Source organism: Dendronephthya gigantea, unplaced genomic scaffold (genome assembly GCF_004324835.1).
Source record: "Dendronephthya gigantea isolate DGI-Jeju-01 unplaced genomic scaffold, DenGig_1.0 000000F, whole genome shotgun sequence".
Classification (NCBI taxonomy): domain Eukaryota; kingdom Metazoa; phylum Cnidaria; class Anthozoa; order Malacalcyonacea; family Nephtheidae; genus Dendronephthya; species Dendronephthya gigantea.
Genome location: NW_021163010.1, coordinates 7,279,823 through 7,306,883, shown reverse-complemented (window position 1 = coordinate 7,306,883; position 27,061 = coordinate 7,279,823). Strand labels below are relative to the sequence as shown.

Here is a 27,061-nt window from a genome sequence, read left to right as displayed (position 1 = left end):
ATTTTACAAGACTATGTCTAAAAAAAGGTCATATATATATAACAATTTCAACCGCCCATTGAAATAATCCTCGTATATTATCATTATGATATATTACAATTAGTTGCGCGCATCACTGACCGCGATATGAAACTGGACGCAAATCTAAGACAATACAAAAATATGGGAGATTTTTCTTTCTATTGTTGCCGTTTTCAGTTGACAAACTCTCTGATATTAAACCAAAGTCTTTGATTTGACTATTCATTAATAATACGTATTTTGTCATTCGCACCTGTCATATCAACATTCAGTCTCCAGGTGTTGTTCTTCGGAATATGGATGTGAAATTCATGACCACTGGGCAAATGTAGCGACATTTTATCTGCGTCAAAATCTAGGATTAACTTAACCTCGTCACCTTGTTTGGTCAGATTTACTAAAGTATTGTAATAAGTACGTGAACCTTCTTCCCATGCTCCTTGATAACCATCAGACCCGAGTGCCCAGCCATATGAACCACGCCATATATATGAACTTCTATCAGGTGGTACGAAATCTCCTTTAACTATTCCAATGAACATCCAATCATTATCTTTAAACGACTCCAACTTCAACTTGAGATTCACAATTCCTTGTTGGTAAATATTTTCACCAAGAACATATTTGTGTTCCCGTGCTCCACAATGAACTGCGACTTTCCCGTCTTCCTGAAGAGTCAATCCTGGGCAGTGCAAGTTGAATTTCTCGTCAGACACAATCTCAGTTGGAAAGATTTCATCACTCAACCCAAGATAATCGACCAAACTGGAAAACCACTTCATTTGACTTTCTGGGAAGTCAGGTAACGATGCGGGTTTTTTGCCGCTTGTAATTTTCTTTTCCCTTAAATAATCCAAAATATAAGCAAAATGTTGTGGATTAAAATCAAAGAATACAGCGCCATCTTGATCACGCTCGACACCATCTTCCCAGCGACCGCTAAACATTGCAGCGAGCAAGGAACCTTCAATCTGACAGAGAGTTGATCTTTTTGTTTTAAACTTTTGTCCACCAACGTTCAGATGAATGATATCATCGTCTCTGACTACGAAGGCTTGCATTCGTTTCTTCTCTTCGTTAAACGCTTCGACTTCCGCGTTCATCTTGACTCTCTCAGCTTCGATAATTTCGTCAAATTCATTCTTAAATCGCTTCACTAACCCGTCAAATTTCGTCAATAAATCTTCGTTGCTCATTTTGACACGTTGTCAGCGGAATAGAAATGACTTTCAGTTTAGTTTAAACACAGTATTTGTAAAGAATAATCGTACTATGTGAACTAGTATTTACTAGTAAGACTACCAGGCCTTCTTCTTTACCTTCAGGGTGTTTCCACTTCAAAACGTCAAAAACCTACTAGGGAACAGGCCCCCAACAGGCCTTTTACTGTTTTACAGTGCACTCCACCCGAAGCCCGATGTCCAATGGTGTGCTTGTTATAAACTCCCAAGGGCAATGTCGGTTGTAAACTCGATATTTCGTGCTAATCTTTTTAAAGGCAAAGTGGCAATTGTGACTGGAGGTGGTACTGGAATTGGGAAAGCAATCACACAAGAGCTTCTTCATTTAGGAGCGAAAGTTATCATTGCATCTAGAAATGAAGAAGTACTTTGTGCTTCTGCTAAAACGATGACAATTGATATACCAGATAGTGTGGTAAAGGCAGTACGATGTAATATTAGAGAGGAATCACAGGTTAATGTTGTATTATATTAATATGCTTCTATACGTTATGATGAGTTATTACTATGCTTCAGGCAACAATTTAAGAATGATAACATACTGTAAGGATAAGGGTGTTTGATCTTTCATTAATTAACATATTAGCTCTACCGCCACCCCCCCCCCCAGGGATGATCTAGAAGCTTAATTGGGGGGGGGTGCATATTCATATATTCGTCCTATGCCCGATTGATTTCTTTTGATAGCGATTGTTTTTAGTTTTTACCCTCTTTTAAACTTGAATATTTGAATATGCACCCCCCCAATTAAGCTTCTAGGTCCGTGCCTGCCCCCCTTGCCCTACCTTGTTTCTAGGTCTGGTTGGAAAGTTTACAATAGACTGAATAGAGCTAAAATTGATTTCATTCATCACCTGCTAACATGCATGCCCAAGAATGAATACTATCAAACCACTGCTCTCTCATGCAACTTAATTGCTATGCATTGCAATAATAATGCACATGTATTGATGCGGAAGCCTGCTTTTTACTTAATGAACAAGCTCACTAAGAGGCTGCAAAAATCTGCAAAGGACACTTGTCTGAGAGAATTCTATACATCCTCTCCTGAGAAAATTATTAAAAAGTGAATCATTGTTATGTAGCTTTATACAAATTTTTTCTTCACTCAGACCAACCACCTAGCCCAAAGGTTTTCTTTGCATGGCCCCCTTTCCCCAAAATCCTGTCATTATCAATATCATCAGCACTTTTACTGTTAATGCCTTCTCTAGTGGTGGCCAAGATAGCTAGGTAATTTGGTTTATAAGACTATAAATTTAACATTTTAAGCAATACCTTATCATATGTACATAACAATATGAGGCATGAATAATGACATTGACACATTATATTATCCGCCATACATGCAACCTTTCTTTTATATGAAAATCACGTCCCAGCAAGTTGGTGCCTCTGTTTGCTAATAAACACTTCAAAATATGCAAAAACCACTAAGTATCCTCAGTATCAATTCTTGTATAATTTGTGTTTGATTAATTTCAAACTGTATCTCCAGCTTAATTGAACACACAATCGGCCAAGTCTACAACCCACTTAACAATTTTGACCTGACATAGTAGGCACAACAGATGCAGCATAACCTTTTGGTAATTAAATTGCTTACTAACTTGTCAGAGGTACATTCCATACTGTTTAAGACTAGATAATTGCTTTGTTGATAGATTTTGTTTTGTCCCAACCAAGAGAACTGTACATAGTAATTCAACAACACTAAAGAATTCACTCACCTGATTAATAATTATTACAAACAAATAAATTTACCATGTTTGTATGCAGAGCTCTCCTAGCTAGGTCTTGCTTTACATGATCATTAAAGCGTCTGATCAACTCGAGTTTTATTTTCTTCTATATATCACTGTACAATTACGTCAATCTTGCGCAAGTACATGAACACCAGCATACATGTTTTTTCATTCAGCTATTGCAATTTTATTTGCATCAGCTCGAATTTGTGTTAATGCATTAATACCAGATATTTAACAATATGGCCGTGTCACGTGTATACTATTTGCATTTCACCATACAAATTGGCTTCAACGTTTAACCATAAAACACGCGGGAAAAATATGAAACTTGGCACCGTTTGCCGACCTTTAGATGATTACATCCATCACAGTTAATAGAATTTTAACCGTGCATCCATAGAGCAACTGTTCTAGCTTAACTGCCTAACATCTCCGCTGTAAATCGATTTATTTGCATTGGGTCTTCCTCAAAAAGGCAAATGAATCGATTACCAAACTCTGTCAGAAAACTGTACCCAATGCCTTTTCTCAACGTATTTTAGGGTAAAAATCCCAGGGAATTAGGTATAGCAATAATGCCAATATGCGTGGCTGGAAGGCAAATTAGTATACTTGCGACAGTGATCTTGTCACTAATTTCTGGTAATGAATGGTTAGGTCGAAAATTTAATGAAGATAGCATTGAAAGAATTTGGGAGAATAGACTATCTTGTGAACAATGGTGGTGGTCAGTTTGTTTGTGATGTTGCAGACATGAAGTCTAAAGGTTGGAAAGCAGTTATTGACACGAACCTAAATGGGACATTTAACTGTTGCCAGCAAGGTTAGTTAACTTATAAGTCTCAAACGACTACTTTCGTGCAGTGGCGGATCCATGCAGGATAAGTCATAATAAATTAGCAAAGCTATAACACGCAATCGCATTGGTAGATTTTTATGTAAATATATTTTTAAAAAATGAGTAACCAATAGACTTTTTCGATAATTAGCTACGTCACAACATTATCATTTTAAATTTAGAACCACCTTAAATAAAATGGATTTCATTATCAAAGCGTAATTATCGAAAAGGTCTATGCGTTGGTATTAAAGTATTCTGAATTGGAAATGACGACTTGCATAATAGACCAACTTTTGATTTAGGCGACAAAAAGGAAATTTCTGAAAAGAGCATACCATACTAGCCAAGCGAAGATAGCGAATTTTGTATACTTTTATATTATGGTCGGAGATTGTAACTAAATTAGTTACACATTTTCGCCTGTAATACAAAAGTATACAAAAATTGCCAACATCGCATTGCTATATTTTCCGTACTACTTCAGACTTTGCAGCTAAACTTGGCAATTATATTAATTTCAGTATGCTCTTTTTAGCTGTGGTGATTTATTTCCTTTTTGTTAACTAAATCATAAGTTGGTCTATTATGCAAGTGGTCCATTACAGGGTAGTTGCCAGATTACTGAATAAATTAACCAAATACTATCACCATAATCGTTGATTTCTTTGTTTCAAACAAAGCAATCCGGTAAAGAGCCGACTATAACAATGTTTGGCTTCTTTTTTCAGTAATCTGGCAACACTGACCATTAGGGCGTGTAATTTATTCTGACTTACCCTGAATCCGCCACTGCTTTCGTGAATGAGCTAAATATAATATGATGAATGATATAACGTATTGTACATGCTAAAGTATATAGATATATAAATAACTAAAGCCATAAAATAAATGTATGTTAACCTGTAGTGTACCAACAATGGATGAAAGATCATGGTGGAAGTATTGTCAATATTATTGCTACCGTTAGGAATGGTTTTCCCAGATTTGCGTATGTATATGATATATTAATTATATTGAATTATTTACATTTAAGTAACTTAGCTAAGTTAGCTTGTAGGTACACCACGTAAGTATTTAATACTGCAAAGCTTTCGGTCCATTAACCCGGGCCTTCATCAGTCCAATAAAGTCGATTGTCACCATGCAAGAATATTATTTACATTTAAATGCTATTATTATATGGCAAGCGTCACTTCCCGTGAAATGGAGCTCAGTGATTGGGTGAAAAGAATTAACTAAAAATGAAAACATAGTTAATGAAAACATTACTTTCCCGTAATGGATCGGCACTTTCTCGTAATGGACCGGCGTTACCGGCGATCCATTACGAGATGAAAAAGAGAGAAATTCTGAATGAAAAAGGCACAAATAAATGGTCAAGAGAAGATTTAATTGCTTTTGAAATTAATAAGACGTCTCCAGACAGTTTAGGTAAAGTAAATAATTCAATATTTTGTTTTTGTTTTTATCAAATGCTTAGCAGGCTACTAATATGAATTCATGCATTTCTTGTTTGTTTCAAGTGCCTTACATGCCTTATGCCATAAAATAAACATTTTATTAACCTCGCTTGCTCGGTCTTTACCGAAAAATATCGGACCTCGATCTTTTTGCACAAACCTCGCTCTACGAGCTCGGTCTGTTCAAAAAGACCTCGGTCCGATATTTCTCGGTAAAGACCTCGCGCTCGGTTAATAAGAAGTTATTAAAGGACGCATATAATATCCGTTAACTTTGCAAATTTAGGGAAAAACTAAAAAAAACTTGACCAAAGTTGAATTTTCGCGCGATTTTACGTTCCAAAGAGAATTCCACGAGAATCACGGAGGAGATTCTATGAAACGGGGGAATTCGAAAATGTTGCAATTATCCGACAAACCAACCATCCGACATGACCAGCTCCCTGACTTGACCACAGATAGACAACCATGCACTGCATGATAGAAATGCACTATATGATAAAAATAGTTTCCGCGCATCGGCTCTGCTTCTAACAATGGGGCCCCATTATAACATAAAAAGCCTAAGTTTCTCAAACATATAAAAACCTCATAAACCACAAAAAGCTCATATTCGTAAAGAAGTAAAGTGTTGTGAGACAGACAAACTAGAAGTAGAACGGAAGTGAGACAGCGCATTTTCATTTTATCAGGATCTCATAATTATGTATACAAGACAAGATAATACAATTATATACTCACGACGATTACATGTGTTTTTTAAACCACAACGGCTTTTACAAGCGCGCATTTTTTTGTGCTAGCGTCTTTAACACCCAAGCCTCACTTTGGTGTAAAGAGAGTATAATTATTGCTTTGAAGTGAGGGGTCTTGGTGATAAAGCAACAACATAAGGAAAACCCCCATAAGTGCTATTACTGCATTGATCCTAAATATGGTTAAGAGTTTTATACTAAGTCCTAACTATCCCTAGTTGCCAAGGAGTGATATATAAGTAACTGAATATATATATAAAGCAACTGAATTGGCTCCCCGTCGAGGATGTCTTGTATCTACGGGACTGCGTTATGACGTACAAATGTATGAACAAGTTAGCACCTGATTATTTATGTCAAAAGTTTGTTACTCGTTCTGAGATTAGCAATCGTGTAACACGGCAGAGTAAACAATTACATAAACCTCTTTGTAGAACTTCTAAAGCTCAAAGGTCCTTCTTATATAGGGCTTCATCAATTTGGAATAGCCTTGAGGACTCACTAAAATCTAGAATGACAGTCCAAAGTTTTAAACTTAATATGAAGAAAAACCTTCTCACGAATTTCTTAAATAAGTAATTCCTGTTAATGTAAATTTCAACCAATGTTTTAAATTGGAGTTTTTAAAATATTACCATGACATATTTGTAAATTAATTCAAACCCTTGTAAATATATCGATATATAGTATATTACTAAGAAGTGTAAATTAGAGCTGAAAAGCCTTTCGAGGAGCTTCTAATAAATGATGTATGTATGTAAGTGTTGGAATCAGAGAACATTACTGACCAAGCTTTTACTTAACTCCCACAATTGTTTGTCCAAATCTATATCTTGCGTTTCAACTTGAGTAACAATTTCCTGGCATCCAATAAAACATCGACCGCTTACACGACTCAGCTCACCATCCGTCGCGAGAAAAACAACAGCATTCGCTGCATTAGCAACCTTCGTCTGAGAACACAAACAAAAACAGGGGAAAATGTGCTTTCTGAAACAATTCTGACTAGAAGAAAGACTTGTCGGTGGGGCGTATCTTCCAGGATTGACAACATTGCAGGTTACTCCTGTACCTTCCAAACGTCGGTGTAATTCTTGGCAGAATAGAACTCTGGCCATTTGGGAATTATTGTATGCAGTACGGCCCGTATACGAGCCAGATTTTACTAGCTGAATATCGTCCACGTCAAGTGTGTGGAATTTACGGACTTGTTTTGTAATTGCCGAAGACGGCACCACAATTCTCGCTTCCAGATCGAACTTTGCTGTCGACTTGAGGACGTCTAAAAGCAAAAACGTCAGCAGGAAATGGCCTAAATAGTTCAAAGCAAACGTCTTTTCAAATCCGTCTTCCGTATAGATAGGTACTCTACTGCTTTCCCTATCCTTCCATTCCGCAGTATTAATTAACACGTTCAACTTTTTGCCTGAATCGTGAAAATTCTTCGAGAATTTTTCGATGGAACTTAAACTCGATAGGTCTAAAGGCATGTGAATAAGCTTAGCGTCGGGCGAATCCTGTTCAATCCTTGTGATAGCCAGTTTCGTATTTGTTTTATCTGGACTCGCCAACACAACTTCATATCCGAGAGCTGCCATTTTCCTGCTCGTCTCAAAGCCAAGTCCAGAGCTAGCCCCTGTGATGATACATACTTTGTGTATTCTTGCCATTTTTTAATTTTTTGTCACACGAAATCACTGCTTCTGTAATAACGCAATATATTTTGATTCTACAATAACAAAATATATCGGTGTATAGTTCGCTTGCTTGCCTTTTGTCAGTCTTGATATTGTGGTTTATGCGTGTTTACAGGTACTTTACATTTAATACGGAAGTGTTTGTTTTTTGAGAGAAGTGTCTTTGATATGACTTGCACGTTTTCACATGCATGCCAATAGGGATTTAGGACGGCGACACGATGACAACAGCTAAAATAAACTCCTTCAAATAAATAGTTGAAAAGAGAACTTGCCGTATATTTGAGACCTATGGATTCAGTACAATCAATCAGCGATTATTATCCGTCCTTTGATATCTAAAAAATACGACTCGAAATTTTAAATTTTCAAAACAGCTACAGTGTCGGTTTGGCCGCACTAGTTTTTTCTTTTTACTTTATGCACCATCTTCGAGAACCAGAATGCTTTTGAATTATATAATAGAATTAGATATCGTATTTTTTTACATGTGTCAATTTATTACGACATAATCAATTCAGTCTTACAATATATACCTCATTATACCTTACCGTATATATCAGAATTTAATATGAATAGACCATAATATCATTCCTGTACCATATATGGGTGGCCTGCCAAATATAGCATATCACACGCGGATACACATAAACCACGTCACCATGTACAAAAAGGAGCTTATTTACCGCATCACGAAAACCACATCATAATACCATATTCGGCCAGCACACTACACCGCATTCTGCCTTTTTTTAGGTATCTTTATGTAAATTTAGGTTATGTTCATCCGGAATCTGTCCGGTTCAGGTGTTCACACGGTAAAAATCACACAGCCCTCCTCCCCGAAAAAAAATGTAGCTAGAAAATCGTACACATCCAAACACGCGGTATGAAATTAGTCTGGCCCTGTGTGAATCAATGTAGCCTTTTGCATAATTTTAGACACACGGGAGCAGCAAGAGCTGGTGTTAACAATTTAACAAAGACTTTGGCACTTGAATGGGCAAAGGACGGTATAAGAATAAATTGTGTAGCCCCAGTAAGTACCCGGTCAATGTTTTGTTCCCTTGTATTTTCGAAGTATCAAGTGCGGGTCTTTTGTCCTGAAATGCCTAGCTTAAAGTATATTCGTATTTTAAAGACAGTCCCGGTGAATAATACTATACCAGCTTATGGTTATTTAAGCGGTAGTGATTAATTAACGTGCAAGGAAATCAGGGAATTGCCTCCGGAAATGTTACACGCTAGTGATACGTGCTCTCTTACTGTATAGGGCCCGATTTATTCTCAACAGCAGCTGCGAACTATGAAAGATATAATTTGAAGGTATTTGAAGAAGCAAAGAAATATATCCCCGCAAAACGCTGTGGTACTCCCGAAGAGGTTAGTGGGAAAGGATGATTACTCTAGGTTAGGAATTAGCGTTAATGGTATATGTAAAATATATCCTGACGATTTGAAATCCTTATTTTTTTGAAATTTCAGGTATCTTCTGCTGTGTGTTTTCTACTCTCCCCAGCAGCGGCATTTATAAACGGTAGTACGATGATATTGGACGGCGCTTTACGGTTTTACGGTGTTATGTTTGAGATACCAGGTAAGTGGAATCGTGATTAACCTCTCCAACTAACAGGTTCGAAAGGATCCTAGAGGACGTGCCGCTGACATGCATATACTTTTTGACGTTATCCAACACTGACGCAAGTACATGCAAGCCAGTTGGTCTAATTATGCATCTTTCCGATTTCTTTCTTTACAAAAGTTACAGTTTCTGCCTACACCAGTTATTATGAATTAGTGTTAAGGAACAAAGACCGGGGCATGTACTATCGAAATGATCCAAAAAAGTTTCAGACAGCGAAACTTTCTTTAGCTCTAAATTTTTGTTATCCATTTTTGGCTTTAAATTTTAAGGAAGATAAATAAAAGTAACCCACTCTGAATGCGCTTTCCTCCTCCAATCACCCCGAAGAGCGAAAAGGAACGGTCATCAATGATTACTAACATGTTACTAAAAAGCAACGTTGGTAATCTGCTTCCCGCTCAGAAGAAGGCACTACGACTCATCATCGTGGCTGCGAATGTTGTCTATGTTAGAGAACAAAGACGGGACACGTACTATAGAAATGATCCTAAAAAGTACGGTCTTAATGCCCCAGTTGCTAATTAGATATTAAATACTCGTAACCTCTATACAGCGCATGTGGTGCATAATAAACGTAACAACGCAACGGCGCGTGCCTTAACATAAAAATATGAAAGATTGCAGGATACATTTCCATCAAGCCAGAATATTGACTGCCGGACAAAAAATTAAATTTATTTAAAATGTCCCAGTACCTTCAAGCATGGCTATTTATGGATATTTTTATAAGAGAAATATTTTTATTTTCATTCATGTGCACGGCTGCACTATACGACACACGAAAGTCAAGTTTTTATTACTTCAAATTTTTTAAAATGAACATTAAAGGGGGGTTACAGTCGCTTCGATTCTGCGCATCGGTTCTGCTCGCAACAATGAGTAGTCTACTTGTTTCTAAATTGCTCAAATTTGGCATGATTCATATAAGCTTATAGCTCTGAAAATAAAATCTCTCTCTGTCATATTCATTTAAAAGTATAGCGAACTAAAAGCGTGTCAAATATTTTGAAAATGCTTGATATTTTAGAAAACATACGGATTCAAAATGTAAAGAAAGCGTTTGTGTACATATACCACCTTCGAAGGTAAACTCCCTAATATGAAGGGGAAGTTAATGTTAGTTTGGAGCGATTCGGACAATGAACTCATATGCCCTTATTCAGCCCAGAAATAGTTTTTTATTTTTTAATGAAGTAAATGGACCACTCTGAATGCGCTTTCCTCCTCCTATCACTCCAAGGAGCGAAAAGGAACGGTCATCAATGATCACTAACATGTTACTAAAAAGCAACGTTAGTAATCTGCTTCCCGCTCAGAAGAAGGCACTACGACTCATCATCGTGGTTGCGAATGTTGTCTATGTTAGAGAACAAAGACGGGACACGTACTATAGAAATGATCCTAAAAAGTACGGTCTTAAATTGTCAAGTAACAAATTAGATGTTAAATCCCCGCAGCCACTACATAGCGCATGTGGTGCATGATAAGCCTAACAACGCAACGTCGTGCCCTAACCAGAGTACGAAGTTTACGATTACGGCATACATTTTCTATCAAGCGAGAATATTCACTGCCGAACAAAGAATATAATTTTTTAAAATTTACAATGTAATGCTTCGAATTGCGTCTCAAGGTAATGCGCATGCGCAGTATATATCTGGACTAGTTCGGAGCCAGTTCGAATGACGGGGGGGGGGGGGGTGAGTGCCCGGCCAATCGAAATGATTTAAAGACACTAAAAGAAGTAAAACAATCTACTCAGATCACGAAACTGAGGGCATAATTAATGATCATTTATTTTTATGCTTGCTTGTATAGTTAACATTCCCAACGGCAACGGATATTCGTGTCCGGGATGCTGCTTAGAGGTTCTTGTGAGAGTTTTTCGTGTACTCCATTGCCAAGTACTGTTAGGCTATTTCTACTGAAAATGACGAGTCACAGTTTAAAATAAGATTCTGCAGCTTTATTCCACTCAGTTTTGAGTCGAAGTGGCTCATATGAACAACTCTGAGTAGGCTAAGCGTTATGTGAATAGGTCCAAAGTGTCGACGTTTCAAGCGAAACCCATTCGTCCAGAAGAAAGGCCCTAGCATGCTCGAAACGTTTTCGGGTAATCTAATCACTAACTCTTTTATTCCGCAGCAGAATCTTCCTAATCAGACATTCCTATACTTAACGCTGCTTTCCACTTACGCGTTTTTTATACGCACGTACACGTACGGAAAATTTTAAATGCTTTTAACTTTTTATTATTTAACATCTAGGTCAACTAATGCATACTAAAATATGCAGAAAACTAAGTTCCTTCGATTTATTCACTTAGTTTTTTCAAAGGTAACTTGTATAAGGATTTCGACTTTTACGTGCGTGTACGTGCGTATGAAAAGCGCGTAAGTGGAAAACAGCCTTTATACATATTAGGAGCTAGTGCATTGAACTTGTGTGTGGGCGTGTGGAATTAATACTAAGAATTCACGCCAACAGGAAGGACCGTGCTTAGCTAAACGGTGACACAAACTTAATAGCGTGCTTACGATGTTTAAGTCAACTTTGACCGAATGTTAAGTAAAATGCTTCTGTGTCCTTGCCCTTGATTATTTGATCGCCTTTTAAACTTAAAGCTTCGCGTGCCGTCTGGCGTAAAAACTTCGACAGCCTATGTTTTTATAAATAGGTAACCACTGCACTGGGCGACTAGGTTCCCCAAAACTCATCATTTTCAATTGCTGGTGCATGAGCATTTGATTTTATACTATTTCTTCCATTCACTTTATTGACAACTGTTCTGGTCAAAGCTATACGCCATTTACAGATTGCATGCCATTTTGTCGCGGGACAATGTTATTGTTAGTGTTTGTTATATGTCATAAAGGAATCGTAAAATATAGTTTCCATTTTGAAACTGTAGTGTAGAAGTACTGGATTTTCATCGGCAATGCCCATGCATACTAGCTATAGCAATACAATAGCAAACATTCTAGCTGATATAAATCTCTCACTGCATGTCTCTCTTTTCTAGAGCATAAGAACAGTGAACCGTTTACATGGTCGAAATCGCATTTATAAAGTCGCGTGATGATCTTGGCACAATCAAAGAAATTCATTGGCATTGGCATTGCACGAGACTTCCCAATTCTGTTTTGACGGATTTATTCAATATCAGACAGCGGTTGAGTCAAATCAGTGAGATATTGTGTGTGGACTACTCTTGTCTTGATCTCTGGCCCTGCACTTATGTTTTAACATAACTACAAGTTAGAAAATGATGTTTGATTTTCTCCAGTTTGAAATTTAAAAAAAATCGAATCAAGAAAACATCATCGATATGGGATAAAAATAGCAATAAATATATTCAAAACTGACAAAAAAGCTTTTTCCATCAAGCTTTTATAACTTTATTTTATTAGTATTACTATTAGGCTAACAGTCGAATTTGTGCTGTATGGCAGGCAACCACTTGATTCTGCGTTTTGTTTGGTTTAAAAGTATCTGCTTTAAAGAGATCTTCATGCAGCTCATAGCTATTCATGCACTATAGTATAGGTCAGGCTGTCCTAACTTTTAGTAATATCTCGGCTGGCCTGCATACGGTTGTTGCACGTTCGATTATATTCTTCTTTCTCCTGGTACCTGCATGAAGCATGAAACAATCGTGGGACGCCTTTCAAATAACAATAATAAAGTGTCCGTTGTAATGTTATGGAGACGTCTTCAAACTCGTGCGGGTTCTTGTCAGGAAAAATGAAATTGTAAGGAGTTCAACGTTTCATAGCCTGACTCCATTATCACGTTTTTATTATTGCCTGCTGTAGCGGAACGGTGAATTAGAAGTTTGAGTCGTTCCCGATGTAATGATGAATCGCCGACGTAGCCCTTTCGTTATTGACAATTATGATCTTTCGTTTTCGTCGTGTCTATCACACGATTGTGCTCTGCACTGCGATATGGTTTATGTGCAGCGTTCTGATTCTGATTTATGACGGACTCGCATTTTATATCTCGGCGGACCACGTCGAAGTCATGAAAGAAAATCATGTGAATGACTTACGAAGGAGGACGTGGTCGGCGAACTACGAAGATTTGCCAAAATCGCATAACCGCAACGGTCTCGGCGAGTACGGTGTTCCGGTGAATCTCAACAGCACATTTTCAGAGGCGATTCGGGCAGGTTACAAAAAACATGAAATAAATATTGTGGTCAGCGATATGATCTCCTTACATAGAAAGATTCCAGAGTTGAGAAGCAAAGCGTAAGTCCGATTATATTGCATGGCAATATTGATTATCTATTAGTGTGTCTCATTCCCTTGTGCAAACAAGGAGCTCGTGCATGTGTATATATTATAGTTGCTTTGTAGTACAAGTCCATTTCGACCGAAAAATTACACGTGTGGGTGATAAAACGGGATAGACATGAACGCGGAGCTTTAGTCGGCTGCCATACTAGTTCTGTGTGAAGCCGTGGAGACTGAGAACGACTTAAACTGTGGATGCAAATACTGAAATGCCAGTCTTCTTTCCTTCACTCATTTTTGTTAACTCAGCTTTGTGTTCAGTTTCCCACGTTTTGTTTGACTTGATGACATTTTTTAACAATTTGCCTATGAAAGCTGTCGCCAAGCTTTTGCAAAATTAATGGTAAAAAACAAATGCTGAAATGTGTTTGTTGTGTTGCTCTCGCGTAGAGGCTTAAGTTGCATTAAGCTTAAGCCCGCTATAAATGTGGTTCAGCAACTGATAAAAATATAAAACGTCAGTAAACATCTTGACGTTCGACCTAATGGCCCTCTTCAGGAGAATTAGTATACTTAGGCTTCTGTGTCAAGGCCCTTATAAATCAAAATGTCGAGAAGTTCGGTTCTTTGATATATTTTAGGCAGTTGTTCACTGTTACAAGCGCAATTGATTGAAAATTATTTGAAGAAGCTGCAGTAACTGGTTTAAATTTTTTATAAGAGGAAACGAAATGGCAAAAAAAATTTGACTGCGAGGCACAAGCATCATACTTAGCTAGCAGATGGAGGTCTAAATATTGGTATGTCTTAAGTAAAATATGTTACTGATAACTGATAGCATATCTATAAGATGTTAATATGGACTATAGAGTCCATTAAAAATGGTCAATAAACCAGGTCGCGTTTGCATTGTCAGGCTCACTGACGAGATATGCTTGCAAATATGCAAACAATTCGGGTTTATAATACCCTGAAGGCTATAAAATAGGAAGGCTATATGAAATGACATATATATATAAAACGGCAAAGTGCGAAGCCGAAATGACTGAAACATATCACACTATTACTCGCTACTAGGTTCAGCGTAAACGGGGACACAATCCAGTGATCGCTAAATGCACTGAATTAGATGCGGAATCATGCACTGAATTTTGGCTCAAAATCATTTTTTTGAAATATTTGTCAAAGGCGGTCTCCTTCAAAAGGTGTTTCAACCTAGCAACAACGTAAAAACGACAGAGCTTTTTGTATTTCGTTATATTGATTGTTGAAATTTTAATCTTGTTTCGATGGAGATGTCTGTGACTGATTAGCATTAAAAGGCCGTGTCACGCTTTGACACGTGTCCTAAGACTCGTCACTATACAAACAGCTTAGTTTAGCAGCAAAATTGCAGCAAATCTGAAGATAGTATTAAATCAGTGTTTTTTTAAATTTAAATTTCATCTTCAAAACATAGCTTGATAAAGTTTATAGGTTGTGTGCATATAATTTACCCTGTAGTTTTCGGCAAAAATATTATAGCTTTATGTGATATTAATTATTAGATGGATAGTTTATGTTGCTATAATATATCGGTACTTATATCCCAATTGCAAACTTTCGAAATATGTTTGACTTTGTCGATAGGATCGATGACAGTCAAGATTCATCTTACAGTACAGGCGTGCATTAATGACTTTGCTTTATAGTTTCAGCTGTATGCCGGCTTGTAAGGTGTATTTATCTGATGTAACTAACGAGACCGCCGCATATCGTCGACTCGCAAAACAGTACCTGCGAATTGCCACAGCATTGTCACATATAAAAATGATAATTACAGCCCAAGTCAATAAAAATTTGCTAATGCGGTGAAATCAGCCAATCACGGTTCACTTTGGCCAGTTCTCAAATGTTGCAAAAGTAAAAAGCCGCTGACGGTGTGCAGCGTGGGCTTCGAAATTGTAGAATATGGTGGCCAGAGAACGCTTGTATTTTGTTTATTGTTAATTTTTTCTTCTCTTGTGGATTTTTAATATGTACTTACATGGCTTATTAGAAGCTGATTTATAACTGTCCCAAGCGGAAGCATTTGTCGCCGTGTTTAAAGTGCCTTTCGTCTCAAAACAGGCGAACTATCGCGTAATAACATTTGTTCGGCATGGCCTTAGTATCAAGACGGCGTACCATATTTTACGGCATTATTTTTGCCACTGCACTGTGGTTTTTGTTCACAGTGGCGTTTTTCGTGAACGAACGTAATAGCAAGTCGTACTACGACAATATAGACTTCAATTCAGTGGAACTTGATAGAAAATTACGAGATAAGCGCGGACTCGCGAAGCACCCAGGCAACACAGCTCATTATGTGTATGCGGACTATGACAAGACACCTCATCGCAATCCTAACCAACCTGGCGAGCTCGGCGTAGCTGTGTACGCTGAATCTTGGGAAAAGGAGAAGGAGAACGAGGGCTATACGCAGCATTCTTTTAACCGTTTTGTTAGTGACAAGATTTCGTTGGAACGAAATTTACGAGATTTCAGGAATTCAAAGTAGGTTGAAATAATCCATAATTATGACGACTACTTAGCTTTCGTTCTATTATGTTCTATGAAAGATTAGTGTGTAGTTTGACAACGAACGATATCTATGCCATATCATATGATATTTATGCAATATCATGTGATCTGTTGTAATGACTAGTCAGTGTTTGATCAATTTGGCATTAGAAATTCCATTTTAGTATTGGATTTTGCAATTTTAGATATGTTTAACATTCTCACCCAAAATATTAGGTCTCTAGTGTCCTAAAATAGAGAGCATTACACCCAAATACCCATTTAGGTATTTTATTCTGTCTTTGCCTATATAACCTAATGCATTGTACCCAGCTCATCAGTTAATTGTCTACTCTATCCCATTTTATGCCTGAAGAGTGAAGAATTTGGGTATCCCATAATCAGTATTCTAATATCAAAGTGCATAAAAAAACATTTCTTTCAAATAACTTTTTTTTCATCATGTGGTTTAAGAGGTCACTACAAACAGTTTACACTCCTTTTCACCTAACCTTGCCAACTTTCTACACTAAAGGGATGCTTTAAGCGGCCAAATAGTCAAACTGGTCATATTTCAGATTGAAATAAAGTATTCCATTAAAAAAATGAAATGGTGAAACTGCATTTCCTGTGCTAGGCAGATATAAATAAGGATATATTTGAATGCAGAGTTCTTGAGACACTGTAAAAATAGTACCAATACTCTGTCTATATTGAAATTCATCAGGAATGGTTTTTATCTATTTATTTACAAATATTTATACACGGTAGCATCTCAACCATCAGATAAAAGCCTAATTATACATTAACTATAGTGAAATTTAGAAATGCATGGTCTGACCGTTTTTACCATATAAAGGAAAGTGCCCTAGTATTCATCTAGCAGGTCTTATTTCTAGACAGCATTAGGATCTCTCATTGTTTTAAACCTAAACTAATTTGAAGTTTGGCTTTGACATGGTTTCCTATTTTTCAAATTGGGTCTGCAGAGTGCAGACTACACACTAGCCTGAATATGTGTACAACTTAAAACTGAAATCCAGCATTTACGTATCTTGTTGTTTCTTTTCATTAAATTGTTAAAGGTATTATGGAATAGGCCAATAGGGTAAGGTTTGCTATCTGGATTTTGAATCTTGTTTCCTTAATAGGCAACTAACATTAGGAGGTCACATGACCTTTTTTTTCAAATCTGATTAACCTGATAAAAATGATATGACTGCACTTTTTATATTGGCCAGAGGGTCAATACAATGAATTCTTCTGCCTGTATTGTAAATGCCCCAATATAATATACACTTAATGTATGCTCCTGAGGGAGATAGTGAGTTTTGTTTTCCCAGGAGTCTGAAACTCACTATTTCCCTCGGGAGCATACATTAAGTGTTTTGTTATGAAAACGAAAACATACATGTTACATGTTACACAACAATTTCATTACAAAAATCACTTTGTTATAACAATATGCAGGCAACAATTTTTCCCTTGTGTCCTTGGCGGGAAACATTGCATTTATTTAAAGTCATGTGACTACGAAGGAGCCAATCACATTTAAAATACACAGCACCTATATAACAACACTTGCTATTCAACATGGGGCTATCATACCACTGAAATGCTCTGTTTTCACTGCTGACTTTAATTATTAATACCGAACGGTATAACTTTGCTACAGTTTAGAAAAGCAAAAAGTAATCAAAATGTTGTAGTATTCAACAATTATTAATGGTTTCCTTGTTTGGATGGACTGATCCAAACATGCAGGAGTGTTGCACACTTTTCTTAACTCAAGCAACATTCCCTAACTCTTGTCTCCACTGATTCAGCTGGTCCTTATAGTTTCTCAGAAATTTAATTCTTTACCGCAAATCGTTGTCTTCTTCGCGATAAAATTCCATTTCTGGTATATGGTTGGATCTTTGGAATAGGAAACTCGACGAGGTTATCAGCGGTAACTCTACGTCATCTTCAACATAGCTCAAAGGACGTCGGTTTATTTGAGTTTCTATGTCAAGTAAAACCTGGGCAAGCTCGTTCTAGTACAATTTCGAGTTTAACGCCGCTTCCGTTTGACTGAGACAACGCAATTCGTTCCATCCTCGAGGATGCAATCCTCTCCATCTCTCTCTGCGTCGTAAACAGTGTTTCCCTCGATATCTTCGCTTCGGCCTTTGATCCTGTCGATGGTTGAATGAACGGACTTTCAGGTCAATCCCCTCCCTTTTTCTCAACCATTTTGGACCGTTGCACTAAAACTTTGTCAACTGACCACCTCTACTTCCTTGATCCGCTGGATTTTGGCACGTTTGAACGTAATGCCACTTGACTGAATTATGAGAACGGATCATTGCAACACGATTTGACGATATTCTCCAGCTCTTTCAATCATGCAAATACTGGGCGGCGGTACTGTTCAACCAGCAATGTTGTTCGCTAATCCTATTTCTCCAAATAGCCCTCGCAACATTTGTTATCAAATTCACCGGTCGTATATGACCAACGATAAGTTCTAATCTAGAAATAACGAAGCCCCTCTTGGCTAGGCGTGATTTGATTGCGATACGAATATGCGTCTCACCCGACTCGTGTTTGGCTAGGCCATAAACAGCGGCTGAAACGCCTTTCCTAGTCGCGTCTGCGAGGGATATAATGGAGGTGAACTTCCTTGATGGTTTATTCCTTCCTTGAGGGGTTGATGGTTTAAAATCTTTCCGCGAAACCCATCGTTTTCGCAGTTTACTGCCGAGTTCTGAATCCCACATTGATGTAGCGTCGCATATCTCTCGGTGGACACTCCTTCCTTCGACGGTAATTGGAGACGCCAGTCCCAATGGGTCGTAGATCTTAGCGGGGTTACTCAGCCTGTCTCGTTTCGTCCGTATATTTACTTAGTTCTATGGCAATCGAAGAATCTTACTCTTGTAACTTCACCCATCACCATCACCCCCCTCCCTTGTCGACCGTTTGATCTTCAGTGGTTTTGGAACCATGGCTGTTTGTCTTCAAGCAAACTCACGTTTGATGTCCACTTGTGGGGTTTGGAGAGGGTGTCTTCGAAATTGATAATCACTGCCTCTTTTGTGTTGTTTCGCTTGCTCCACGGTCTCTTCGCCACTGATGGGATGATATCGTCCACAAACAGGGATTTTTCTAGCTCCTCCAAATCATCTTGTTTCCATTGTTCTAGATGTGAGGCGATGACTCCCTCAAGACGAAATAGCGACGAAACAAGGCCAAACAGCTCTGTTGTAAACAAAAAAAACGATGTGTTATCCTGATATGTGGATAGGTTCACTTTCCATGATAGTGCCGTCTCGTACCAACCTTCTGGTGACCTTGTCAGTTGCTCTTTAAACTCCTCGTAAACGCTAGCTTGATCATGTTCCGTCGTGTTTTTAGATCCGAGGACATCCAGACGGCAAAGGGCTTCATAATTTGCGAGGTTCAATCAATCAAATTTATTTAAAACATGGTAAAATCTTCAGTATAACATTTTACGAGAACAATAACGAGTAACTAATTACATATAATTACAATGTCACTAATTTACAAGATTTTCCAGTTAACATCAGATGGAACTCGCTTCCGGGGCTCATTATCAACCAACCCAACTTTGTCAACTGTGCTATTGTTTCTCTCCTAATTCTCGGTCTCTCTTCACTTTTGCATATTCCCTATATCCCCAGAACGATGTGGATCGGTAGGGATTCGACTCCGCATCGTCCAGCTTGACATCCGTTGACAGATCCTCGTACCAGAAGATCCTTGTTCACTTTTGCCCAGTTTTGTCTCACGTTTTACTTTGTAGATTTTGAGATGAACAACTTGCGACGTCATCAGCATGTCGATTAGGGTGGTTTTGGTCTCGGTAGATTTTATCACCAGGGTGTTTAGCGTAAGCATATAGAAAATACCCGCGCTACATTTTATACATGGTGGCTACATTTTATGCCGTTAATATTCACAACGACAACCGTTATCTGTTTTGCTGCTCATTCCCAACAAGCAATATTTTGAATAGATGCGTGGTGGCGTTTTCCGCCGAGTAAACATGGGCGCTTGCTCGAACAGTCCGCGCATTCGAGGGCATTTGTGTTAAGATTTCTCTACGATCGCTGACCTTAGTTATATCTTAATTGTCGCACGAACCAGGCTTGTCAGCTCCCCCTTCGCAGTCTACCCACATCTGCTCAGGACGGTTAGATAATAGCAGCCTTTGCGATTATTTGCTTTCTTCCTTTTCATTGTTATCGATAATCGGCTTTCGTCGCGTCCAAAATCGGAGAGCTTCGGATAGTTTCAAAAAGTACCATTCCTCCCAGTCTGGGTCTGTGCCCACCAAATTCTCCCTTATGGCTTGGAGTTTATTCAAGGTCATTGGCACCTGCCCATTTACCATCTCTAGTTTCTTCAAAGTGCGAAGAGCTTGGACAGCATGCGTCAACTGGTCATTAAACTGACGGATTATAGATATTCCATAATCAATTTTACGCAGGCTTTCATTATCTATGCATTCTTGCCATACTCAAGACCAGATTCCGACAATTTGCACTTCTTCGACTGCTCGTTTGAATTGGTCAGCTGTCCCTGTGATGGGGAGTACAATTCGGGATTAATGGTTCTTGCCCCAGTGGCTGGTCCAATTTTGGTAAAATTTTGAAACATCACGAGCTGTACGAGCAACACATGAATTAATTTTAGCACGAAAGATTAAAAGGAAATCATTCCGCAGCCAAACAAAAAATCAATGTTGATTTGCTAATGTTGATTTGCCAACATTTTTGTATTTTTATGTTCTCACAATGAACGCACGTTTGCCAATTTAGATTTAGTTATTTAAAAATTGCTCCAAATTTACACTTCGATATTACGTTAATCATGTGGTATTCTTTTAGATGTCGATGGAAGAAATATCCTTTACACTTACCCAAAACAAGCGTGATAATATGTTTTCATAACGAAGCTTGGTCAACGTTACTTCGAACCGTACACAGCGTAATAAATAGATCCCCACCTCATTTACTCAAAGAAATTATTTTAGTTGATGATGCAAGCACAAGAGGTATGAACTGTTATGTATACATCTAAATTGATCTTTATCTATCACCACGCATCTTGAATTTTAAGTTCCACAAATGCATTATATTCTCTTAAACTGGAATTTATGATCACTTTTTTCATTAACAAAAACTAAAGAAATACGTGCAAATGCATGCCTAACATTTATTGTGAGAAGATTATTGTATACTTCATTTATAGTGAGAAGATATATAGGTGTACCACATTTCGTCGTCAGGGGCTACTTTTTTAACCACCGGCTGTATAGTTAAAAATCTAATTGTAGTTAAATCCTTCAAAGATCCAGTCATTTGTTGTGCCATAACATCATCTACACTTTACTTTAAAAAGAGAAAGCGTTTCACGAGCTGCGAAAAATTCCCCTAAAATACGCGCACGCTATATCGAGCTCTACGGGTGCATGCCACAAAACAGCAATGACCATATCATGCAAATAATCCGATATTCCACTATAGAATACAATTAACCAACGACTAAAACGAAATATCAATAAGATACCCTAGCTTATAGTAAAAAAAATGTGTTTACCCCTTTTCCCCTTAATGGTGCATTAATGACAAAACAATAAAAAGTTCCAAAATAGGCACAATAAGATATCGAGCACGGTGGACACTTTAAAATAATCCCTTGTACTTTAGATGAAGTAAAAGATAAATTAGACGAATACGTGAAAACCCTCGCTACGCCGGTGAAAATTATAAGATTGCAAAAACGGGAAGGACTTATTAGAGCAAGGTTAACAGGAGCTGCCGCAGCGAAGGCAGAGGTACTTACGTTCCTTGATGCACATTGCGAGTGCACTATTGGCTGGTTAGAACCGTTACTGACTCGCATTGCCGAGAACAAGTCTAATGTGGTAATGCCAGTCATTGATGCTATTGGCGATAAGGATTTTAAGTATAATAGTGTGAGTGAGCCATTTCAACGCGGAATATTTCGGTGGAGGCTAGAATTTGGTTGGAAACCAATACCTGCTTATGAAATGAAAAGGAGGAAAGATGAAACCGATGGAATAAGGTACATGGTTTTAGTTGTCTATTTGTGATATATGTTACCAGTATACCATGTATTAAAGGTTTTAAAGACTTTATATGGGAAAATTTCAAACGGTTTGAATTAAAATTTCTTGCAACATTGAATTTTATTGCAAAAAAGGTTTATATATTATCACATGCTTGCTTAAATAGGCTGCCATTGAAAAGTTATCAGCAAAAAGTACTACGAATCTTCAATATTTTTTGCCCTATTGCATTGGCGAAGTAATTCTCTGCGAGAGTACACGAGGTAAAAGAGGTGTAGTGAGCTTCCTAAAACACGTCGCTCAATTTTCTCCGTTTATAGGACCCCTGTTATGGCAGGCGGCTTATTCTCTATCAGCAAGGAGTATTTCGAAGAAATGGGAACATATGATACAGGAATGGATGTCTGGGGCGGAGAAAATTTAGAGATATCTTTTAGGGTGAGATACCGATAAATTTTTCATACTGTATATAATTGCCACGAGCTTTACGCATGCTGTGTATTTTGAGAAATTTAGAATATATAGGTATAGAATCTAACATCGTTGATGAAACAAGGCATTGTGCATGTACGAACATACCTTATTTTCTGTTTGTACAATTACTTCATGTATTGGAGTAAAAAGTCTTGGTTTATGAATAATGGCGACATGCAGTAGCTGTGAATTTCTTTATTACTCCGGCGTGAGCGACGAAGTTGAATATTCATCTTGGTTTGGTTTTGTTTCTGTTTTTTCGCCGTTTAATGATGTGGTCGTGTATGCATGGCGCGTTGACACGTCGCACACGATTGACGAATACGGATCAAACACAACACGAACCATTTTCATCAATTCGTGAACATATTACACGCTAATATAAACTCTAAGGTTATCATATGTATGCTTATTAATATAAGCGGGAGTCCCAAAGACAAAGTGAAAGTCGTGTCCCTATATATAAACATATCTTGTAGACATGCATTTTTGAACTTCTACACTTTTTAAAGTACGACGTGCTTCTGAATGTCGAACAACATTTAGGTTCACAACCTAAATAGTCTTCCAACTATACTTTTAAAGCACGATGTGCTGTCTGAATACCGAACAACATTCAGGTTCGTAAGGCTTCTAAATCAATGAGTATGAACTGTAGTGTTTATGTTCAGAAGCTTTATGTAGGAGACTGACACGTGCGCGGCATGCCGGAGTTAACGCCAGAGCCGGCGTCTTTACTTTGTGCTGGTTTGTTTATATGTAATTGGTTTGCCGCTATATAGTGAGAATGATTAGCTTGATTTCTTTTGTTTTCAAACGAGAGAGAAAGATTTGAGGAGATAGAAAAATCGGTCTTTTTATCCGTCTGCATGACGACGTCAAATTTGTTAGTGCTTTTGAAAACATAAAAAACTAAGTACCAGTCTTAAATATAATGACGTAAACTTAGGATAAACCCTCACCTGGGAATTTCGAAGTAACTGACATCCAAACATCTGTTTCTTATTGCGCCTTTTTAGATCTGGATGTGTGGTGGTGTTATTGAAATGTTACCCTGCTCACGTGTTGGACACGTGTTCCGTCCCAAGTTCCCCTACTCGTTTCCAGCTCGCCCCGGGTCAAACATTGATCCTGTGAGCAAGAACTTGATGCGCGTTGCCGACGTATGGATGGACGAGTACAGCAAACATTTCTATAATATAAGATATGACCTTAATTCGAAACAACACGACGATGTCAGTGAAAGAGTGAATTTACGCAAGAGACTTAAATGTAAAAGCTTTAAATGGTATCTAGATAACGTTTTTAAAGAATTGTCAGTACCGGATTCAAATTTCCTTTTCTCTGGGGAGGTAAGCAATCTGCACCGCCTAATACTGTTGCCTGCAAGTTTAACTTTATAGCGCCTGTTTTCGAAGTTGAAAAAACTAAATTAGTTCAAATGTTTCCATGCAGCACTATATAATTTATAATAATAATTTGAAAACACTTTTGTCTGTATTCTAAAAGCTCACTCACTCAGTGGGAGATCTTAATAATCTTCTCATAACGTTTCCATGGCGGTTCCAGTCGTTCCAAGTCTATTTAGAAAGAACTTTCTCATTGACCAGTGACCAGCATTAATAATTGACCAAATTTATGTCACATTCATTGCGAGTGTGAGTGAGCTTTTGGAATACGGGCGTTTGTCTTTGTTTTTCGATGACTAATGCCTCACTTTCTGAGGAAAACCTCCAAAGCTTATTTTCACATAGAATTGGAGCTACAAAGAATTTGTAATAAATTATATCATTTTCAAAGGCACTATAATGGCACTATTATTAGAACAAAATACTTTTTTAATCAAATGCCTTTTACGGCTTTTACCAATCAAATATATATTTGCAGGGCACGCGCTGTACGTGTGCATAAACCATGTGAGAAATGGAGGAAACGGGAATTTTTGCAAATTATATGTCGTTTCGTTTGTCGTTTCGTATTACATATGTCTCTATATACATTATGAAAACGATTAATTTCTTTATCAATCAACTGTTTATTTTTTACGTGACCCAAGCAAAAGGAAAGCGTGACTCGAGTTTAATTTTAAACATAATTTTAGTTCATTTCCATGTCGTCCATACGTGCAGCATGGTCTTATGAATGAATTATTCCTTCCACTTTATTAGGTGCGTAATCCACAAAGCGGTATGTGTTTTGATACCCTCGGTAAGCGCGACGATCATCCTTTAGGCCTTTACCAATGTCATGGCCAGGGAGGAAATCAGGTAACATATTTTTGTGAGTTTAGTTCGAATACATGCATGTTGGTCTTGTCTTCAAAATACTAGAACCGTGCATGGCCTTTATGAAACGTTTATGCATGGGTCATGCACAGTTAAAGCAGTATAGTAAATACAGAGAGACCAACCTCGACATGCAATAATGTATCGACGAATATTTTACCTCCCAGTAATGGATTAAAATTTTTTTTGTTAATTTTTAGCGTTATTTCATGCTGAATCCATCGTTGGTTTTTCTTTTCTCTTTCAGTACTTCACTTTAAACAGCAAAGGAGAACTCAAGTCTGAGGACAATTGCCTGGATTTCAATGGCTACGATTTATATCTTAGAGAATGTGATGACTTAGGACAAAATCAAAAATGGGAATACAAAGTAAACAAACTTTCTTTTTACCGTTTAAAAATGATTTTATGGAAGAATTTGTCCACGTTCGTGGTATGGTCAAATGACTTATGGTCAAGCGATAAGAAAATTATTAATATTTTCGTCCACTAGTTTTTACATTGCCACTTGCCACTCAAAAAACGGCGAGCTTGTGTCTGAATGCTCAACTTAATAATAATACTTATAAGAAGTAGGACAACGTTCACTGAACCGCCCTTGAAGTTGCACCTTCCATGACTTTGACATAAGATGCGGAAATTTTGCCGCCTCATAACAGCGAGGGCGCCTTCCGAAATCCAGTGATTTTACTGATCGCTTGGGCGAGCAATACTTTAGAATAATTTGCATTATGATGCCATAAGCAGGCGAATTTTGTTCAAATTATTTTGATCGAAATATCCCCTTTACGAAATTTCTTTTACGGCGTATATAATCGACTTTTTTTCCTCTTTTACAGGATTCTAAAGTCCACAATATACGTCGCAATGTATGTCTTGATCGTGGAGATAGTAATAGTGAGTATGTGAAAGCTGTCGCATGCAGTGGACAAGAATCCCAGGTGTGGATGTTTGGAAAATCAAAGTGAATGATGATGTATCCGTCTATATATAATTCGTTACTGTTGGCTAATGTTTCCTGGTTACTATTAGCTTTCACTATATCGTAAGAATAATTTCTATAAAAGGTTAAATGTAAATGGTCATGGTTAACTGCTTGCCACCTTGACATGTTCACAGTGAAATTGAAACTAGGCTTGACCGAGAATACGATCTCTGATGCGACCTCATGCAGTTTTATAGTAGCCCAACAGCCAGGCGCTTTAATTTCTATTATTTTACTTTTTATTACTTATTATTTTTTATTACAATAATTGATATTTGCATGTATTTTGTTGAAGAGATGTTTATATTTTGGTCATATTTAAACTATGAATGTTTAAAATATAGGCTTTTCTTGCCAACCTTACATAATTATATACTATATGATGACATCATACCACAGTAGAGCGCCTATCTATTGGGCTACCTATGATATGGCGCGAAATGACTCTGAACGTTGGCTAGCGAATTTTAAATTAATATCGATTAATACCCATTGAATGAACTGAAATAGGAGGATAAATTGATAAACAGGATTTAAACTTGAGACTGTTGTTGTGATGATCTCAATCGCGCATTGATTATGTATATATATATATATATATATATATATATATATATATATATATATATATATATATATATATATATATATATATATATATACACCCATTTGCAAAAACGTTGGCCGCAGATAGATAGATAGATAGATACTCGAAGTCTAATTAGAATTGCATATGAATACATTTGCATGGGATTTCAATCATATTACACAACATATGCAATTCTAATTAGATTTCGGGTATCTATCTATATATCTATCTGCGGCCAACGTTTTTGCAAACGGGTGTATATATATATATATATATATATATATATATATATATATATATATATATATATATATATATATATATATATATATATATATATACAACAAAGAGTAGGAATCGAGACCATTAAGAAAATTAGCATGTTTTCATTTTTGGTTACCCAATCAGAATACCGCGGTCACACTACCATTTTACAAGAGG

At 37.4% G+C, this 27,061-nt stretch overlaps 3 protein-coding genes and 2 non-coding genes across 6 annotated transcripts; 2 read left to right on the top strand and 3 right to left on the bottom strand.

Moving 5' to 3' along the window:
• Nucleotides 1–239: 239 nt before the first annotated feature.
• Nucleotides 240–1,217, bottom strand: LOC114521475. The gene has a single exon (XM_028541943.1). It carries the CDS (start codon nucleotides 1,215–1,217, stop codon nucleotides 240–242), a length of 978 nt encoding a protein of 325 aa, XP_028397744.1.
• Nucleotides 1,218–1,428: 211 nt separating this feature from the next.
• LOC114521442 (peroxisomal trans-2-enoyl-CoA reductase-like) lies at nucleotides 1,429–9,326 on the top strand (the record flags this gene model as incomplete). Its single annotated transcript, XM_028541899.1, is given in 7 exon segments — nucleotides 1,429–1,716; nucleotides 3,668–3,833; nucleotides 4,758–4,839; nucleotides 8,706–8,802; nucleotides 9,037–9,049; nucleotides 9,052–9,146; nucleotides 9,249–9,326. Coding segments are annotated over 7 exon segments (771 nt in total), but the record flags the coding sequence as incomplete, so codon positions are not given.
• A 369-nt stretch (nucleotides 9,327–9,695) lies between these two features.
• On the bottom strand, nucleotides 9,696–9,912 carry LOC114523346. The gene has a single exon (XR_003687011.1). It is a non-coding gene; the product is annotated as a small nucleolar RNA U3 (small nucleolar RNA).
• A 697-nt stretch (nucleotides 9,913–10,609) lies between these two features.
• LOC114523341 lies at nucleotides 10,610–10,826 on the bottom strand. The gene has a single exon (XR_003687010.1). It is a non-coding gene; the product is annotated as a small nucleolar RNA U3 (small nucleolar RNA).
• A 2,257-nt stretch (nucleotides 10,827–13,083) lies between these two features.
• LOC114543358 (polypeptide N-acetylgalactosaminyltransferase 13-like) lies at nucleotides 13,084–26,029 on the top strand. 2 transcript variants are annotated; one of them, XM_028562438.1, is made up of 8 exons: nucleotides 13,084–13,661; nucleotides 21,083–21,249; nucleotides 21,905–22,283; nucleotides 22,608–22,725; nucleotides 23,781–24,113; nucleotides 24,930–25,028; nucleotides 25,294–25,416; nucleotides 25,886–26,029. In XM_028562438.1, exons 1-8 carry the CDS (start codon nucleotides 13,303–13,305, stop codon nucleotides 26,012–26,014), a joined length of 1,707 nt encoding a protein of 568 aa, XP_028418239.1. In that variant the 5' UTR covers nucleotides 13,084–13,302; the 3' UTR covers nucleotides 26,015–26,029. The 2 variants fall into 2 exon arrangements, with proteins under 2 accessions (XP_028418239.1, XP_028418193.1); XM_028562392.1 differs by lacking the exon at nucleotides 13,084–13,661 and adding an exon at nucleotides 15,589–16,181.
• Nucleotides 26,030–27,061: the final 1,032 nt, after the last annotated feature.